This window comes from Crinia signifera, chromosome 2, assembly GCF_055691185.1.
Source record: "Crinia signifera chromosome 2, ASM5569118v1, whole genome shotgun sequence".
NCBI lineage: Eukaryota > Metazoa > Chordata > Amphibia > Anura > Myobatrachidae > Crinia > Crinia signifera.
This window is the reverse complement of record NC_139218.1, coordinates 7,196,096-7,211,319: the sequence shown is the minus strand read 5'-3', so window position 1 is coordinate 7,211,319 and position 15,224 is coordinate 7,196,096. Positions and strand designations below refer to the sequence as shown.

Genomic DNA, 15,224 nt, shown 5'->3' with positions numbered 1-15,224 from the left:
TGCCCATGTAAAGAACTTGGCGTAACTTGGGACGAACTTGGTCCCCATGGCCGTCCCCATCACCTGTAAAAAATATGTGTCATTAAGGGCCTTATTTTGGTTCATTCTTTCTGACAAAATCCTTCTTAGATGGACAAAACCATGTGCACTGCAGGGGGGGCAGATGTAACATGTGCAGAGAGAATTAGATTTGGGTGAGTAATTTTGTTTCTGTGCAGGGAAAATACTGACTGCTTTATTTTTACACTGCAATATAGATCTCACTTTGAAATAAAACCCCACCCAAATCTAATTCTCTCTGCACATGTTACATCTGCCCCACCTGCAGTGCACATGGTTTTGCCCATCTAAGAAGGATTTTGTCAGAAAGAATGAACCAAAATAAGGCCCTAAGTAAGAAATAATTGTGTTGTAAAATAAATTGTGTAGAATCAAGTAAAAATGTGATGTGTTGTTCACTGAGGTCTCCATCTGTTTTGAGGTGATTGGATATCGCTTCCAAACCTAGGTTGGAATATTTGTGTATAAACTGTAGACGTCAAGGGTAAGGAAGGCGTAGCCCTCCCTCCACTTGATGTCCTGAATAAATTGAGAAAATGTTGAGTATATTTGAAGTGAGACCTCAGTGATTGCACCCGTGATTGTAAAAAAGAATCAACGTAAGCAGATAAATTAGTGGTGAGTGAGTGAATACCAGAAATAATAGGGCGCCCAGGAGGTGCTGTGAATGATTTATGAATTTTGGGCAAATGATAATAAGTGGGAGTGATGGGGTGTGAAGTAAAAATAAAATAAAATTCTTCCTTAGAGATTATCTTATTTTCCAAAGCTTTATCAAGATGTTGTTTTAGGATTTCATTAAAGCCCAATGTTGGGTCATGTGTTAATTTGATATAATAAGTAATGTTAGATAATTGTTTATTGGCTTCTTCCAAATAGTTTCGAATCACTTCTGGATAGAATTCTGATTTGTTACGAAATTTCTTTCTATCTTTATCCAAATCATAAATTTACGTATTTTTCAGAGAAATCATATTTTCTTCTAATAGGCTTCTAATTCATGTAAAGCTTGATCATCATCTTGATCCAATAGGATAGTTATAGCTGTTTTATTGATGTTATTGATTCTTTTGGTGGCAAAATATTTTTGTCTGCATAGAGTATGTATAAACCGGTTAAGTTCCACAAATAAAGTAAACATGCTAGGGGGAGTAGACTGTGAAAATTTGAGCCCTTTTTCGAGGATTTGTATTTCTCCTCTGCAGGGTTCTGGAAGATAAATTAAAAAATCTTTTTAGTTTCTTTCTGTGTTTTATTTCTTAATTTGTTAAATAGAATTTTCCGGCCTCCCTTTCCTCCTCTACATCTGAATTTCTTATTTTTTTGTTTGCATTTCTGATTGACTGATCTCTGTCCCATATGGTTTCCCTTTGATTGTTCCTGTGGGGTGGGGCATCTAAAAAAACTTTCACAATTACTGTATCCCCTTGTGTCTCTCTAAAAGTGGTTTTGGGTCTTGCTCCTGTATTATGTCCTTGTCTGGGAGTATGATCTGAGTGGGATTGATAATGGGATTTATTTCCCGGTGACTTATAACGTCCACTGCTTTCCTGCCTAGGAGAAGACCTATATTCCCCACGTCGGGTTTGAATTGGGCGCGTAGAATTAGATTCTCTTTGATTAGGATATACGGATTGGTTTCTGATTCTCTCAGATTGGGGGATCTTTTTCCTGTATGCTTTTATAATCACCCCCTTTATAATCTTCAATGTCTCTGAAACTTTTTGCATTTGGTTTCCATAAGGGAATTTTCAAATTTTAACAGTTTTCAGTTAAAAACTTGTCTTTATCCTTATATTCTTTACTATTATTAAACTTATCAAGTTTCTTCTTAATATTTTCTATTTCAACTTCTATTGTTTTAGCTTTTTTATGTCTATATTCTACAAGTTCCATCAATGACAATGAAAACTTATCCAGACAAATAGACATTTTATTTATTTACTCAACATGTCCCTTTTATAATTTAAATGAATGATGATATTTGTTTTTAGTAGTATTCCGGCAGACAAATAGACACCATAACTGTATAATGTGCATCAAATTATTAATCTTTATTTAAGTTATATATATATATATTCCAACACATTGGGTTTAAGTTTGAATAGCGTACTTTTTCTCTGATTCGATATATAAAAATCATCAGCTACCTCCCTTCACACTGTGAGTAAGATGTCTGAGAGCCGGAGTCGTCAGGCTTCCGGCTTGCATTCCACCAGTTGGTGACGAATGGCCGGAAACCGGAAATCTCGGACTTACGGTGCGTTCCACTAGACCAGGGCTGGGCAACACCGGCCCTCCAGATGTTAGTGAACTACACATCCCAGGATGCTTTGCATCAGTTTCAGCATGGCCACATAGCAAAACTAATGCAAAGCATCCTGGGATGTTTAGTTCACTAACATCTGGAGGACCGGTGTTGCCCAGCCCTGCACTAGACACTAAAAAATGGCAGACACAAACTACGGTTATCTCTCCCGGAGATTTTAGATCCCGCTGCCTCTCTATTTGTATTATTGTCTTTCTTTAATGCTCTATTAAGGGTACATATAAATATGTAAATTTTCCTACATTTCCCATTTTTAGCAGGCTTATTATGCGTTCCACAGAATGGAAGTTGGACGCAGCGTGCGTTCCAACGACCGTAAGTGAAATGCAATTCGATATACGATTAGTATTTTTTAGTAATTGAAGTATAAATATTATTCATTTTAAGTTTAGACTGCCTCCTATTATTTACTTATCCCCAAAACTAATGCGGAAGATTGCTAATGACTATTTTTTAAGTTGATCAATTGGGTAATTGAATGATTGTGATGTCTTATAATCCCTGACCTTTGAAAAAGTTGTCAGAGAACAACGAAACGCGTTAGTTTGCATAAGTTGTTGGACACTGGACTTTCCACCATTTAACCCACTTGGGCCAGCTCCCCATACAATTCTTCTTGGATCCCCAGAATTGGTATAAATCCTCCAACTGGACATCATATTTCGGGACACCACCACCTGCTTATATTTTGGAGACCCACCTGTTCCCCTACAGGTAAACCTGATCCCCACATCATCAGGAATAAGATCTCAGGCCTCCAGTCAGGTTTATGGACACCCACAATACCAGTTTATCTATGGAGTACAAAATGGGAGACCAAGCTTAACTATAAAGCGGGAGCATCAATAGGAACAAGCAGGACTGTCACTAAGTATATTTTTCCATTGTCCTTCTAACAAATATATTTGTGCATAACATATTTTATATGTTCTTCAATAGGAGAATATTTTATTAAATTGTGCATTATACTCTTTTAATAATACATTTTATTTTTATGTGATACCCAATTGATCATTTTGTTTTGTATCTCACATTTCCTGCGAAACCAACCAATGATAAATTACTGCCCATCTCCCTCCTCCTCCCTATTCCTTATTAACTCCTCAGACCCATCTGCCCTCTCCTGGCTGTCCTTCTGCCTCTCTGCCCTCTCCTGGCTCTCCTTCTGCCTCTCTGCCCTCTCCTGGCTGTCCTTCTGCCTCTTTGCCCTCTCCTGGCTCTCCTCCTGCCTCTCTGCCCTCTCCTGGCTCTCCTCCTGCCTCTCTGCCCTCTCCTGGCTCTCCTCCTGCCTCTCTGCCCTCTCCTGGCTCTCCTCCTGCCTCTCCTGGCTCTCCTCCTGCCTCTCTGCCCTCTCCTGGCTCTCCTCCTACCTCTCTGCCCTCTCCTGGCTGTCCTCCTACCTCTCTGTCCTCTCCTGGCTGCCCTCCTACCTCTCTGCCCTCTCCAGGCTGTCCTCCTGCCTCTCTGCCCTCTCCAGGCTCTCGACCTGCCTCTCTGCCCTCTCCTGCCTCTCCTGGCTGTCCTCCTGCCTCTCTGCCATCTCCAGGCAGTCCTCCTGCCTCTGCCATCTCCTGGCTGTCCTCCTGCCTCTCTGCCATCTCCTGGCTGTCCTCCTGCCTCTCTGCCATCTCCTGGCTGTCCTCCTGCCTCTCTGCCATCTCCTGGCTGTCCTCCTGCCTCTCTGCCATCTCCTGGCTGTCCTCCTGCCTCTCTGCCATCTCCTGGCTGTCCTCCTGCCTCTCTGCCATCTCCTGGCTGTCCTCCTGCCTCTCTGCCATCTCCTGGCTGTCCTCCTGCCTCTCTGCCATCTCCTGGCTGTCCTCCTGCCTCTCTGCCCGCTCCTGCCTCTCCTGGCTGTCCTCCTGCCTCTCTGCCATCTCCTGGCTGTCCTCCTGCCTCTCTTCCCTCTCCTGGCTGTCCTCCTGCCTCTCTGCCATCTCCTGCCTCTCTGCCATCTCCTGGCTATCCTCCTGCCTCTCTGCCATCTCCTGGCTATCCTCCTGCCTCTCCTGGCTGTCCTCCTGCCTCTCTGCCATCTCCTGGCTGTCCTCCTGCCTCTGCCATATTCTGGCTGTCCTCCTGCCTCTCTGCCCTCTCCTGGCTGTCCTCCTGCCTCTCTGCCATCTCCTGGCTGTCCTCCTGCCTCTCTGCCATCTCCTGGCTGTCCTCCTGCCTCTCTGCCCTCTCCTAGCTGTCCTTCTGCCTCGCTGCCCTCTCCTGGCTGTCCTCCTGCCTCTCTGCCATCTCCTGGCTGTTCTCCTGCCTCTCTGCCATCTCCTGGCTGTCCTCCTGCCTCGCTGCCCTCTCCTGGCTGTCCTCCTGCCTCTCTGCCCTCTCCTGGCTGTCCTCCCGCCTCTATTACTGCTCCATCTCTATCTCCTCTCATGACTCCACCTCCCCTTCTCCGGTTTCCCATTGTTGTCCCCCAAGGTTCTGCACTTGGTTCCAGGCTTACTTATTTTGGTCGAGCTACGGCAATGTGCCATGTCATTTACACACGATCACTCACTGGGGTGCTCTGCAATATCCGCACACCGGGAAATAACGCTGACTACACATCCAGCCACAAGTGCTCTGCAATATCCGCACACAGGGAAATCACGCTGACTACACATCCAACCACAAGTGCTCTGCAATATCTGCACACAGGGAAATCATGCTGACTACACATCCAGCCACAAGTGCTCTGCAATATCCACACACTGAGAAATCATGCTGACTACACATCCAGCCACAAGTGCTCTGCAATATCCGCACACCGGGAAATAACGCTGACTACACATCCAGCCACAAGTGCTCTGCAATATCCACACACCAGGAAATCATGCTGACTACACATCCAGCCACAAGTGCTCTGCAATATCCACACACTGAGAAATCATGCTGACTACACATCCAGCCACAAGTGCTCTGCAATATCCGCACACCGGGAAATCATGCTGACTACACATCCAGCCACAAGTGCTCTGCAATATCCGCACACCGGGAAATCATGCTGACTAGACATCCAACCACAAGTGCTCTGCAATATCCACACACTGAGAAATCATGCTGACTACACATCCAGCCACAAGTGCTCTGCAATATCCGCACACTGAGAAATCATGCTGACTACACATCCAGCCACAAGTGCTCTGCAATATCCGCACACCGGGAAATCATGCTGACTACACATCCAGCCACAAGTGCTCTGCAATATCCACACACCGGGAAATCATGCTGACTACACATCCAGCCACAAGTGCTCTGCAACAGACACACACCGGGAAATAACGCTGAATACACATCCAACCACAAGTGCTCTGCAATATCCGCACACCAGGAAATAACGCTGAATACACATCCAGCCACAAGTGCTCTGCAATATCCGCACACCAGGAAATAACGCTGAATACACATCCAGCCACAAGTGCTCTGCAATATCCGCACACCAGGAAATCATGCTGACTACACATCCAGCCACAAGTGCTCTGCAATATCCGCACACCGGGAAATCACGCTGACTACACATCCAACCACAAGTGCTCTGCAATATCCGCACACCGGGAAATAACGCTGACTACACATCCAGCCACAAGTGCTCTGCAATATCCGCACACCAGGAAATAACACTGAATACACATCCAGCCACAAGTGCTCTGCAATATCCGCACACCAGGAAATCATGCTGACTACACATCCAGCCACAAGTGCTCTGCAATATCCGCACACCGAGAAATCACGCTGACTACACATCCAACCACAAGTGCTCTGCAATATCTGCACACCGGGAAATCATGCTGACTACACATCCAACCACAAGTGCTCTGCAATATCTGCACACCGGGAAATCATGCGCATTACACATCGAGCCACAAGTGCTCTGCAATATCTGCACACCGGGAAATCACTTTGACTACACATTCAGCCACAAGTGCTCTGCAATATCCGCACACCGGGAAATAACGCTGAATACACATCCAACCACAAGTGCTCTGCAATATCTGCACACCGGGAAATCATGCTGACTACACATCCAGCCACAAGTGCTCTGCAATATCCGCACACCGGGAAATCATGCTGACTACACATCCAGCCCACAAGTGCTCTGCAATATCTGCACACCGGGAAATCATGCGCATTACACATCCAGCCACAAGTGCTCTGCAATATCTGCACACCGGGAAATCACGTTGACTACACATTCAGCCACAAGTGCTCTGCAATATCCGCACACCGGGAAATAACGCTGAATACACATCCAACCACAAGTGCTCTGCAATATCTGCAAACCGGGAAATCATGCTGACTACACATCCAACCACAAGTGCTCTGCAATATCCGCACACCGGGAAATCATGCTGACTACACATCCAGCCACAAGTGCTCTGCAATATCCGCACACCAGGAAATCATGCTGGTTACACATCCAGCCACAAGTGCTCTGCAATATCCGCACACCGAGAAATCACGCTGAATACACATCCAACCACAAGTGCTCTGCAATATCTGCACACCGGGAAATCATGCTGACTACACATCCAACCACAAGTGCTCTGCAATATCTGCACACCGGGAAATCATGCTGACTACACATCCAACCACAAGTGCTCTGCAATATCTGCACACCGGGAAATCATGCGCATTACACATCCAGCCACAAGTGCTCTGCAATATCTGCACACCGGGAAATCACGTTGACTACACATTCAGCCACAAGTGCTCTGCAATATCCGCACACCGGGAAATAACGCTGAATACATATCCAACCACAAGTGCTCTGCAATATCTGCACACCGGGAAATCATGCTGACTACACATCCAACCACAAGTGCTCTGCAATATCCGCACACCGGGAAATCATGCTGACTACACATCCAACCACAAGTGCTCTGCAATATCCGCACACCAGGAAATCATGCTGGTTACACATCCAACCACAAGTGCTCTGCAATATCCGTACACTGCGAAATCACGCTGGCTACTCATCCAACCACAAATGCTCTGCAATATCCGTACACCGGGAAATCACGCTGGCTACTCATCCAACCACAAATGCTCTGCAATATCCGTACACCAGGAAATCACGCTGGCTACTCATCCAACCACAAGTGCTCTGCAATATCCGCACACCAGGAAATCACGCTGACTACACATCCAGCCACAAGTGCTCTGCAATATCCGCACACCGGGAAATAACGCTGACTACACATCCAACCACAAGTGCTCTGCAATATCCGCACACCAGGAAATCATGCTAACTACACATCCAACCACAAGTGCTCTGCAATATCCGCACACCGGGAAATAACGCTGACTACACATCCAACCACAAGTGCTCTGCAATATCCGCACACCGGGAAATAACGCTGACTACACATCCAACCACAAGTGCTCTGCAATATCCGTACACCGGGAAATCATGCTGACTACACATCCAGCCACAAGTGCTCTGCAATATCCGCACACCAGGAAATCATGCTAACTACACATCCAACCACAAGTGCTCTGCAATATCCGCACACCAGGAAATCATGCTGGGTTACACATCCAACCACAAGTGCTCTGAAATATCCGCACACCGGGAAATCATGCTGGTTACACATCCAACCACAAGTGCTCTGCAATATCCGCACACCAGGAAATCACGCTGACTACACATCCAACCACAAGTGCTCTGCAATATCCGCACACCAGGAAATCACGCTGACTACACATCCAGCCACAAGTGCTCTGCAATATCCGCACACCGGGAAATAACGCTGACTACACATCCAACCACAAGTGCTCTGCAATATCCGCACACCAGGAAATCATGCTAACTACACATCCAACCACAAGTGCTCTGCAATATCCGCACACCGGGAAATCACGCTGACTACACATCCAACCACAAGTGCTCTGCAATATCCGCACACCGGGAAATCACGCTGACTACACATCCAACCACAAGTGCTCTGCAATATCCGTACACCGGGAAATCATGCTGACTACACCAACCACAAGTGCTCTGCAATATCCGCACACCAGGAAATCATGCTAACTACACATCCAACCACAAGTGCTCTGCAATATCCGCACACCAGGAAATCATGCTGGTTACACATCCAACCACAAGTGCTCTGAAATATCCGCACACCGGGAAATCATGCTGGTTACACATCCAACCACAAGTGCTCTGCAATATCCGCACACCAGGAAATCATGCTGACTACACATCCAACCACAAGTGCTCTGCAATATCCGCACACCGGGAAATCATGCTGACTACACATCCAACCACAAGTGCTCTGCAATATCCGCACACCAGGAAATCATGCTGACTACACATCCAACCACAAGTGCTCTGCAATATCCGCACACCAGGAAATCACGCTGACTACACATCCAACCACAAGTGCTCTGCAATATCTGCACACAGGGAAATCACGCTGGCTACACATCCAACCACAAGTGCTCTGCAATATCCGCACACCAGGAAATCACGCTGGCTACACATCCAACCACAAGTGCTCTGCAATATCCGCACACCAGGAAATCATGCGGACTACACATCCAACCACAAGTGCTCTGCAATATCCGCACACCGGGAACTCACGCTGACTACACATCCAACCCCAAATGCTCTGCAATATAACACAGCGATGATGCCCTGGGCCGACTGGTGGCCTGGTAACATGACATGCACACAGCAGAACCCATGTACCTGATGTGGGCGACTTGCAGCGGTCCAGCTCCAGCGACACAGGGTTGTCAGCGAGTTCTGTGAGACCTGCAAGCAAAAGGAGTCACATTAAAATAACCGGAACTAGATACAAATCTCCAGGACCGCGCTCTGCTCCCACAGGAGCCTTCTGCTCGGAGCGACTTTATTCCCCGTCACAGAATTATACCCAGGAGCAGAGAAATCAGCTTTTGCCTGTCATATGTTTGCAGGGAACAAAAAGCGCTGTTCAGCGGCGTCTAGGCCCCGGTTCTGCGGTTCGCGGGTGACAGCACATATGTTTATCAGCAGTTCTTATACAACGCAGCATTTTCCGCTGCGCTTTACAATTGTAAATAGGGATAAAACAAACTGGGTAATTACAGAGAGTGAAAATGGCAGGAGGGCCCTGCTCGCAGGCTTACAGTCTATAGGGAAATACAGTAGACAATGGCCACTAGATTGCAGAGGGTCTCGATGGGCTGTATGATACGGTGACCCAGCAACGTCAGCCAGGATGGGAAAGTGAGATAAGTGAGGATGTGTATGGACTGAATAGTGGGGATGAGAGGACAGGTACAGATGAAGCCATCTGTCTCTGTACTCGCCAGCCTCTGGTATCTGGTGCACCGGCGAAGGTGGGGGCGTGAGCGTCTCACTCGCCTGCGCGTCCAATGGCGAGAATGCGGTGCGCAAGCATCTCCGACGTGCATGCGCCCCATTCGCCGGCGTGGGCTGGCGATCGGCACGGCGGGACCCGCTCAGATGAGACCGTCTCCATCTGTATGAAGGTAAAGTGGCTAGGTCTGTGATGCGCCGCCTTATAGCGGAGATCTCAGGGAACGCTTGTAGGTCTGGAGACTGGAGGAGAGTCTTATTGTGCATGGGAGGGGATTCCACAGAGTGGGTGCAGCCAGAAGAAAGTCCTGCAATCGGGAATGGGAGCGAGTAATGAGTGTGGATGAGAGACGTAGATCTTGTGAGGAGCAAAGAGGTCGGGTTGGGAGATACTATGGGATAGAGAGATATGTACATTTGTGTATGTTACTGCAGCCACCCACATAATCACCTGACCTACTCTTACTGCAGCTACCCTGTCCCCCAGATAACCGCACGGCCTACTCTTACTACAGCTACCCCGACACCCACATAACCGCCCGGCCTACTCTTACTGCAGCTACCCTGTCCCCACATAACCGCCCGGCCTACACTTACTGCAGCTACCCTGTCCCCCAGATAACCGCCCGGCCTACTCTTACTGCAGCTACCCCGTCACCCAGATAACCGCACGGCCTACTCTTACTGCAGCTACCCCGACACCCACATAACCGCCCGGCCTACTCTTACTGCAGCTACCCCGACACCCACATAACCGCCCGGCCTACTCTTACTACAGCTACCCTGTCCCCGAGATAACCGCCCGGCCTACTCTTACTGCAGCTACCCTGTCCCCCAGATAACCGCCCGGCCTACTCTTACTGCAGCTACCCTGTCCCCCAGATAACCGCCCGGCCTACTCTGACTACAGCTACCCCGACACCCAGATAACCGCCCGGCCTACTCTTACTGCAGCTACCCTGTCCCCCACATAACCGCCCGGCCTACTCTTACTGCAGCTACCCTGTCCCCCAGATAACCGCCCGGCCTACTCTGACTACAGCTACCCCGACACCCAGATAACCGCCCGGCCTACTCTTACTACAGCTACCCCGTCCCCCAGATAACCGCCCGGCCTACTCTTACTGCAGCTACCCTGTCCCCCAGATAACCGCCCGGCCTACTCTTACTGCAGCTACCCTGTCCCCCAGATAACCGCCCGGCCTACTCTTACTGCAGCTACCCTGTCCCCCACATAACCGCCCGGCCTACTCTTACTACAGCTACCCTGTCCCCCACATAACCGCCCGGCCTACACTTACTGCAGCTACCCTGTCCCCAGATAACCGCCCGGCCTACTCTTACTGCAGCTACCCTGTCCCCCAGATAACCGCCCGGCCTACTCTTACTACAGCTACCCTGTCCCCCAGATAACCGCCCGGCCTACTCTTACTGCAGCTACTCCGACACCCACATAACCACCCGGCCTACTCTTACTGCAGCTACCCTGTCCCCAGATAACCGCACGGCCTACTCTTACTGCAGCTACCCTGTCCCCCAGATAACCGCCCGGCCTACTCTTACTACAGCTACCCTGTCCCCAGATAACCGCACGGCCTACTCTTACTGCAGCTACCCTGTCCCCCAGATAACCGCCCGGCCTACTCTTACTGCAGCTACCCTGTCCCCCAGATAACCGCCCGGCCTACTCTTACTGCAGCTACCCCGTCACCCAGATAACCACCCGGCCTACTCTTACTGCAGCTACCCTGTCCCCCAGATAACCACCTGACCTACTCTTACTACAGCTACCCTGTCACCCAGATAACCGCCCGGCCTACTCTTACTACAGCTACCCTGTCCCCCACATAACCGCCCGGCCTACTCTTACTGCAGCTACCCTGTCACCCAGATAACCACACGGCCTACTCTTACTGCAGCTACCCCGTCACCCAGATAACCGCCCGGCCTACTATTACTGCAGCTACCCTGTCCCCGAGATAACCGCCCGGCCTACTCTTACTGCAGCTACCCTGTCCCCCAGATAACCGCCCGGCCTACTCTTACTGCAGCTACCCTGTCACCCACACAACAGCCCGGCCTACTCTTACTACAGCTACCCTGTCACCCAGATAACCACACGGCCTACTCTTACTGCAGCTACCCTGTCCCCCAGATAACCGCCCGGCCTACTCTTACTACAGCTACCCTGTCCCCCACATAACCGCCCGGCCTACTCTTACTGCAGCTACCCTGTCACCCAGATAACCACACGGCCTACTCTTACTGCAGCTACCCTGTCCCCCAGATAACCACCCGGCCTACTCTTACTACAGCTACCCTGTCCCCGAGATAACCACCCGGCCTACTCTTACTACAGCTACCCCGTCCCCCAGATAACCGCCCGGCCTACTCTTACTACAGCTACCCCGTCCCCCAGATAACCGCCCGGCCTACTCTTACTGCAGCTACCCCGTCCCCGAGATAACCGCCCGGCCTACTCTTACTGCAGCTACCCTGTCCCCCAGATAACCACACGGCCTACTATTACTGCAGCTACCCTGTCCCCCAGATAACCGCCCGGCCTACTCTTACTACAGCTACCCTGTCCCCCACATAACCACCCGGCCTACTCTTACTGCAGCTACCCTGTCCCCCAGATAACCACCCGGCCTACTCTTACTGCAGCTACCCTGTCCCCGAGATAACCGCCCGGCCTACTCTTACTGCAGCTACCCTGTCCCCCAGATAACCGCCCGGCCTACTCTTACTGCAGCTACCCTGTCCCCGAGATAACCACCCGGCCTACTCTTACTGCAGCTACCCTGTCCCCGAGATAACCGCCCGGCCTACTCTTACTGCAGCTACCCTGTCCCCAGATAACCGCCCGGCCTAATCTTACTGCAGCTACCACATCACCCACATAACCACCCGGCCTACTCTTACTGCAGCTACCCCGTCACCTACATAACCTCCCGGCCTACTCTTACTGCAGCTACCCTGTCCCCCAGATAACCGCCCGGCCTACTCTTACTGCAGCTACCCTGTCACCCAGATATCCGCCCGGCCTACTCTTACTACAGCTACCCCGTCCCCCAGATAACCGCCCGGCCTACTCTTACTGCAGCTACCCCGTCCCCGAGATAACCGCCCGGCCTACTCTTACTGCAGCTACCCCGTCCCCCAGATAACCGCCCGGCCTACTATTACTGCAGCTACCCTGTCCCCCAGATAACCGCCCGGCCTACTCTTACTGCAGCTACCCTGTCCCCGAGATAACCGCCCGGCCTACTCTTACTGCAGCTACCCTGTCCCCCAGATAACCGCCCGGCCTACTCTTACTGCAGCTACCCTGTCCCCCAGATAACCGCCCAGCCTACTCTTACTGCAGCTACCCTGTCACCCAGATAACCGCCCGGCCTACTCTTACTGCAGCTACCCTGTCCCCGAGATAACCGCCCGGCCTACTCTTACTGCAGCTACCCTGTCCCCCAGATAACCGCCCGGCCTACTCTTACTGCAGCTACCCCGACACCCACATAATCACCTGACCTACTCTTACTGCAGCTACCCTGTCCCCCAGATAACCGCCCGGCCTACTCTTACTGCAGCTACCCCGTCCCCCAGATAACCGCCCGGCCTACTCTTACTGCAGCTACCCTGTCACCCAGATAACCGCCCGGCCTACTCTTACTGCAGCTACCCTGTCACCCAGATAACCGCCCGGCCTACTCTTACTGCAGCTACCCTGTCCCCCAGATAACCGCCCGGCCTACTCTTACTGCAGCTACCCCGACACCCACATAACCACCCGGCCTACTCTTACTGCAGCTACCCTGTCCCCGAGATAACCGCCCGGCCTACTCTTACTGCAGCTACCCTGTCCCCCACATAACCGCCCGGCCTACTCTTACTGCAGCTACCCTGTCCCCGAGATAACCGCCCGGCCTACTCTTACTGCAGCTACCCCGACACCCACATAACCTCCCGGCCTACTCTTACTGCAGCTACCCTGTCCCCGAGATAACCGCCCGGCCTACTCTTACTACAGCTACCCCGTCACCCAGATAACTGCCCGGCCTACTCTTACTGCAGCTACCCCGTCACCCAGATAACCGCCCGGCCTACTCTTACTGCAGCTACCCTGTCCCCGAGATAACCGCCCGGCCTACTCTTACTGCAGCTACCCCGACACCCACATAACCGCCCGGCCTACTCTTACTGCAGCTACCCTGTCCCCGAGATAACCGCCCGGCCTACTCTTACTGCAGCTACCCCGACACCCACATAACCTCCCGGCCTACTCTTACTGCAGCTACCCTGTCCCCGAGATAACCGCCCGGCCTACTCTTACTACAGCTACCCCGTCACCCAGATAACTGCCCGGCCTACTCTTACTGCAGCTACCCCGTCACCCAGATAACCGCCCGGCCTACTCTTACTGCAGCTACCCTGTCCCCGAGATAACCGCCCGGCCTACTCTTACTGCAGCTACCCCGACACCCACATAACCTCCCGGCCTACTCTTACTGCAGCTACCCTGTCCCCGAGATAACCGCCCGGCCTACTCTTACTACAGCTACCCCGTCACCCAGATAACTGCCCGGCCTACTCTTACTGCAGCTACCCCGTCACCCAGATAACCGCCCGGCCTACTCTTACTGCAGCTACCCTGTCCCCGAGATAACCGCACGGCCTACTCTTACTGCAGCTACCCCGTCACCCAGATAACCGCCCGGCCTACTCTTACTGCAGCTACCCTGTCCCCCAGATAACTGCCCGGCCTACTCTTACTGCAGCTACCCCGACACCCACATAACCGCACGGCCTACTCTTACTGCAGCTACCCCGTCACCCAGATAACCGCCCGGCCTACTCTTACTGCAGCTACCCTGTCCCCCAGATAACCGCCCGGCCTACTCTTACTGCAGCTACCCTGTCCCCCAGATAACTGCCCGGCCTACTCTTACTGCAGCTACCCTGTCCCCCAGATAACTGCCCGGCCTACTCTTACTGCAGCTACCCCGTCACCCACATAACCGCCCGGCCTACTCTTACTGCAGCTACCCTGTCCCCCAGATAACCGCCCGGCCTACTCTTACTGCAGCTACCCCATCACCCACATAACTGCCTGGCCTACTCTTACTGCAGCTACCCCATCACCCACATAACCGCCCGGCCTACTCTTACTACAGCTACCCTGTCACCCAGATAACCGCCCGGCCTACTCTTACTGCAGCTACCCTGTCCCCCACATAACCGCCCGGCCTACTCTTACTACAGCTACCCTGTCACCCAGATAACCGCCCGGCCTACTCTTACTACAGCTACCCTGTCCCCGAGATAACCGCACGGCCTACTCTTACTGCAGCTACCCTGTCCCCGAGATAACCGCACGGCCTACTCTTACTGCAGCTACCCCGACACCCACATAACCGCCCGGTCTACACTTACTACAGCTACCCTGTCCCCCAGATAACCGCCCGGCCTACTCTTACTGCAGCTACCCTGTCACCCAGATAACCGCCCGGTCTACTCTTACTGCAGCTACCCTGT

At 51.4% G+C, this 15,224-nt stretch overlaps 1 protein-coding gene across 1 annotated transcript in view; it reads right to left on the bottom strand.

Moving 5' to 3' along the window:
- Positions 1-15,224, bottom strand: part of STXBP5L (syntaxin binding protein 5L) — a 370,406-nt gene that overhangs the window by 106,504 nt on the left and 248,678 nt on the right. Inside the window, exon 19 of the mRNA XM_083170643.1 lies at positions 9,075-9,140. Coding sequence (XP_083026769.1) covers positions 9,075-9,140 — 66 coding nt within the window. The remainder of the gene's footprint in view (positions 1-9,074; positions 9,141-15,224) is intronic.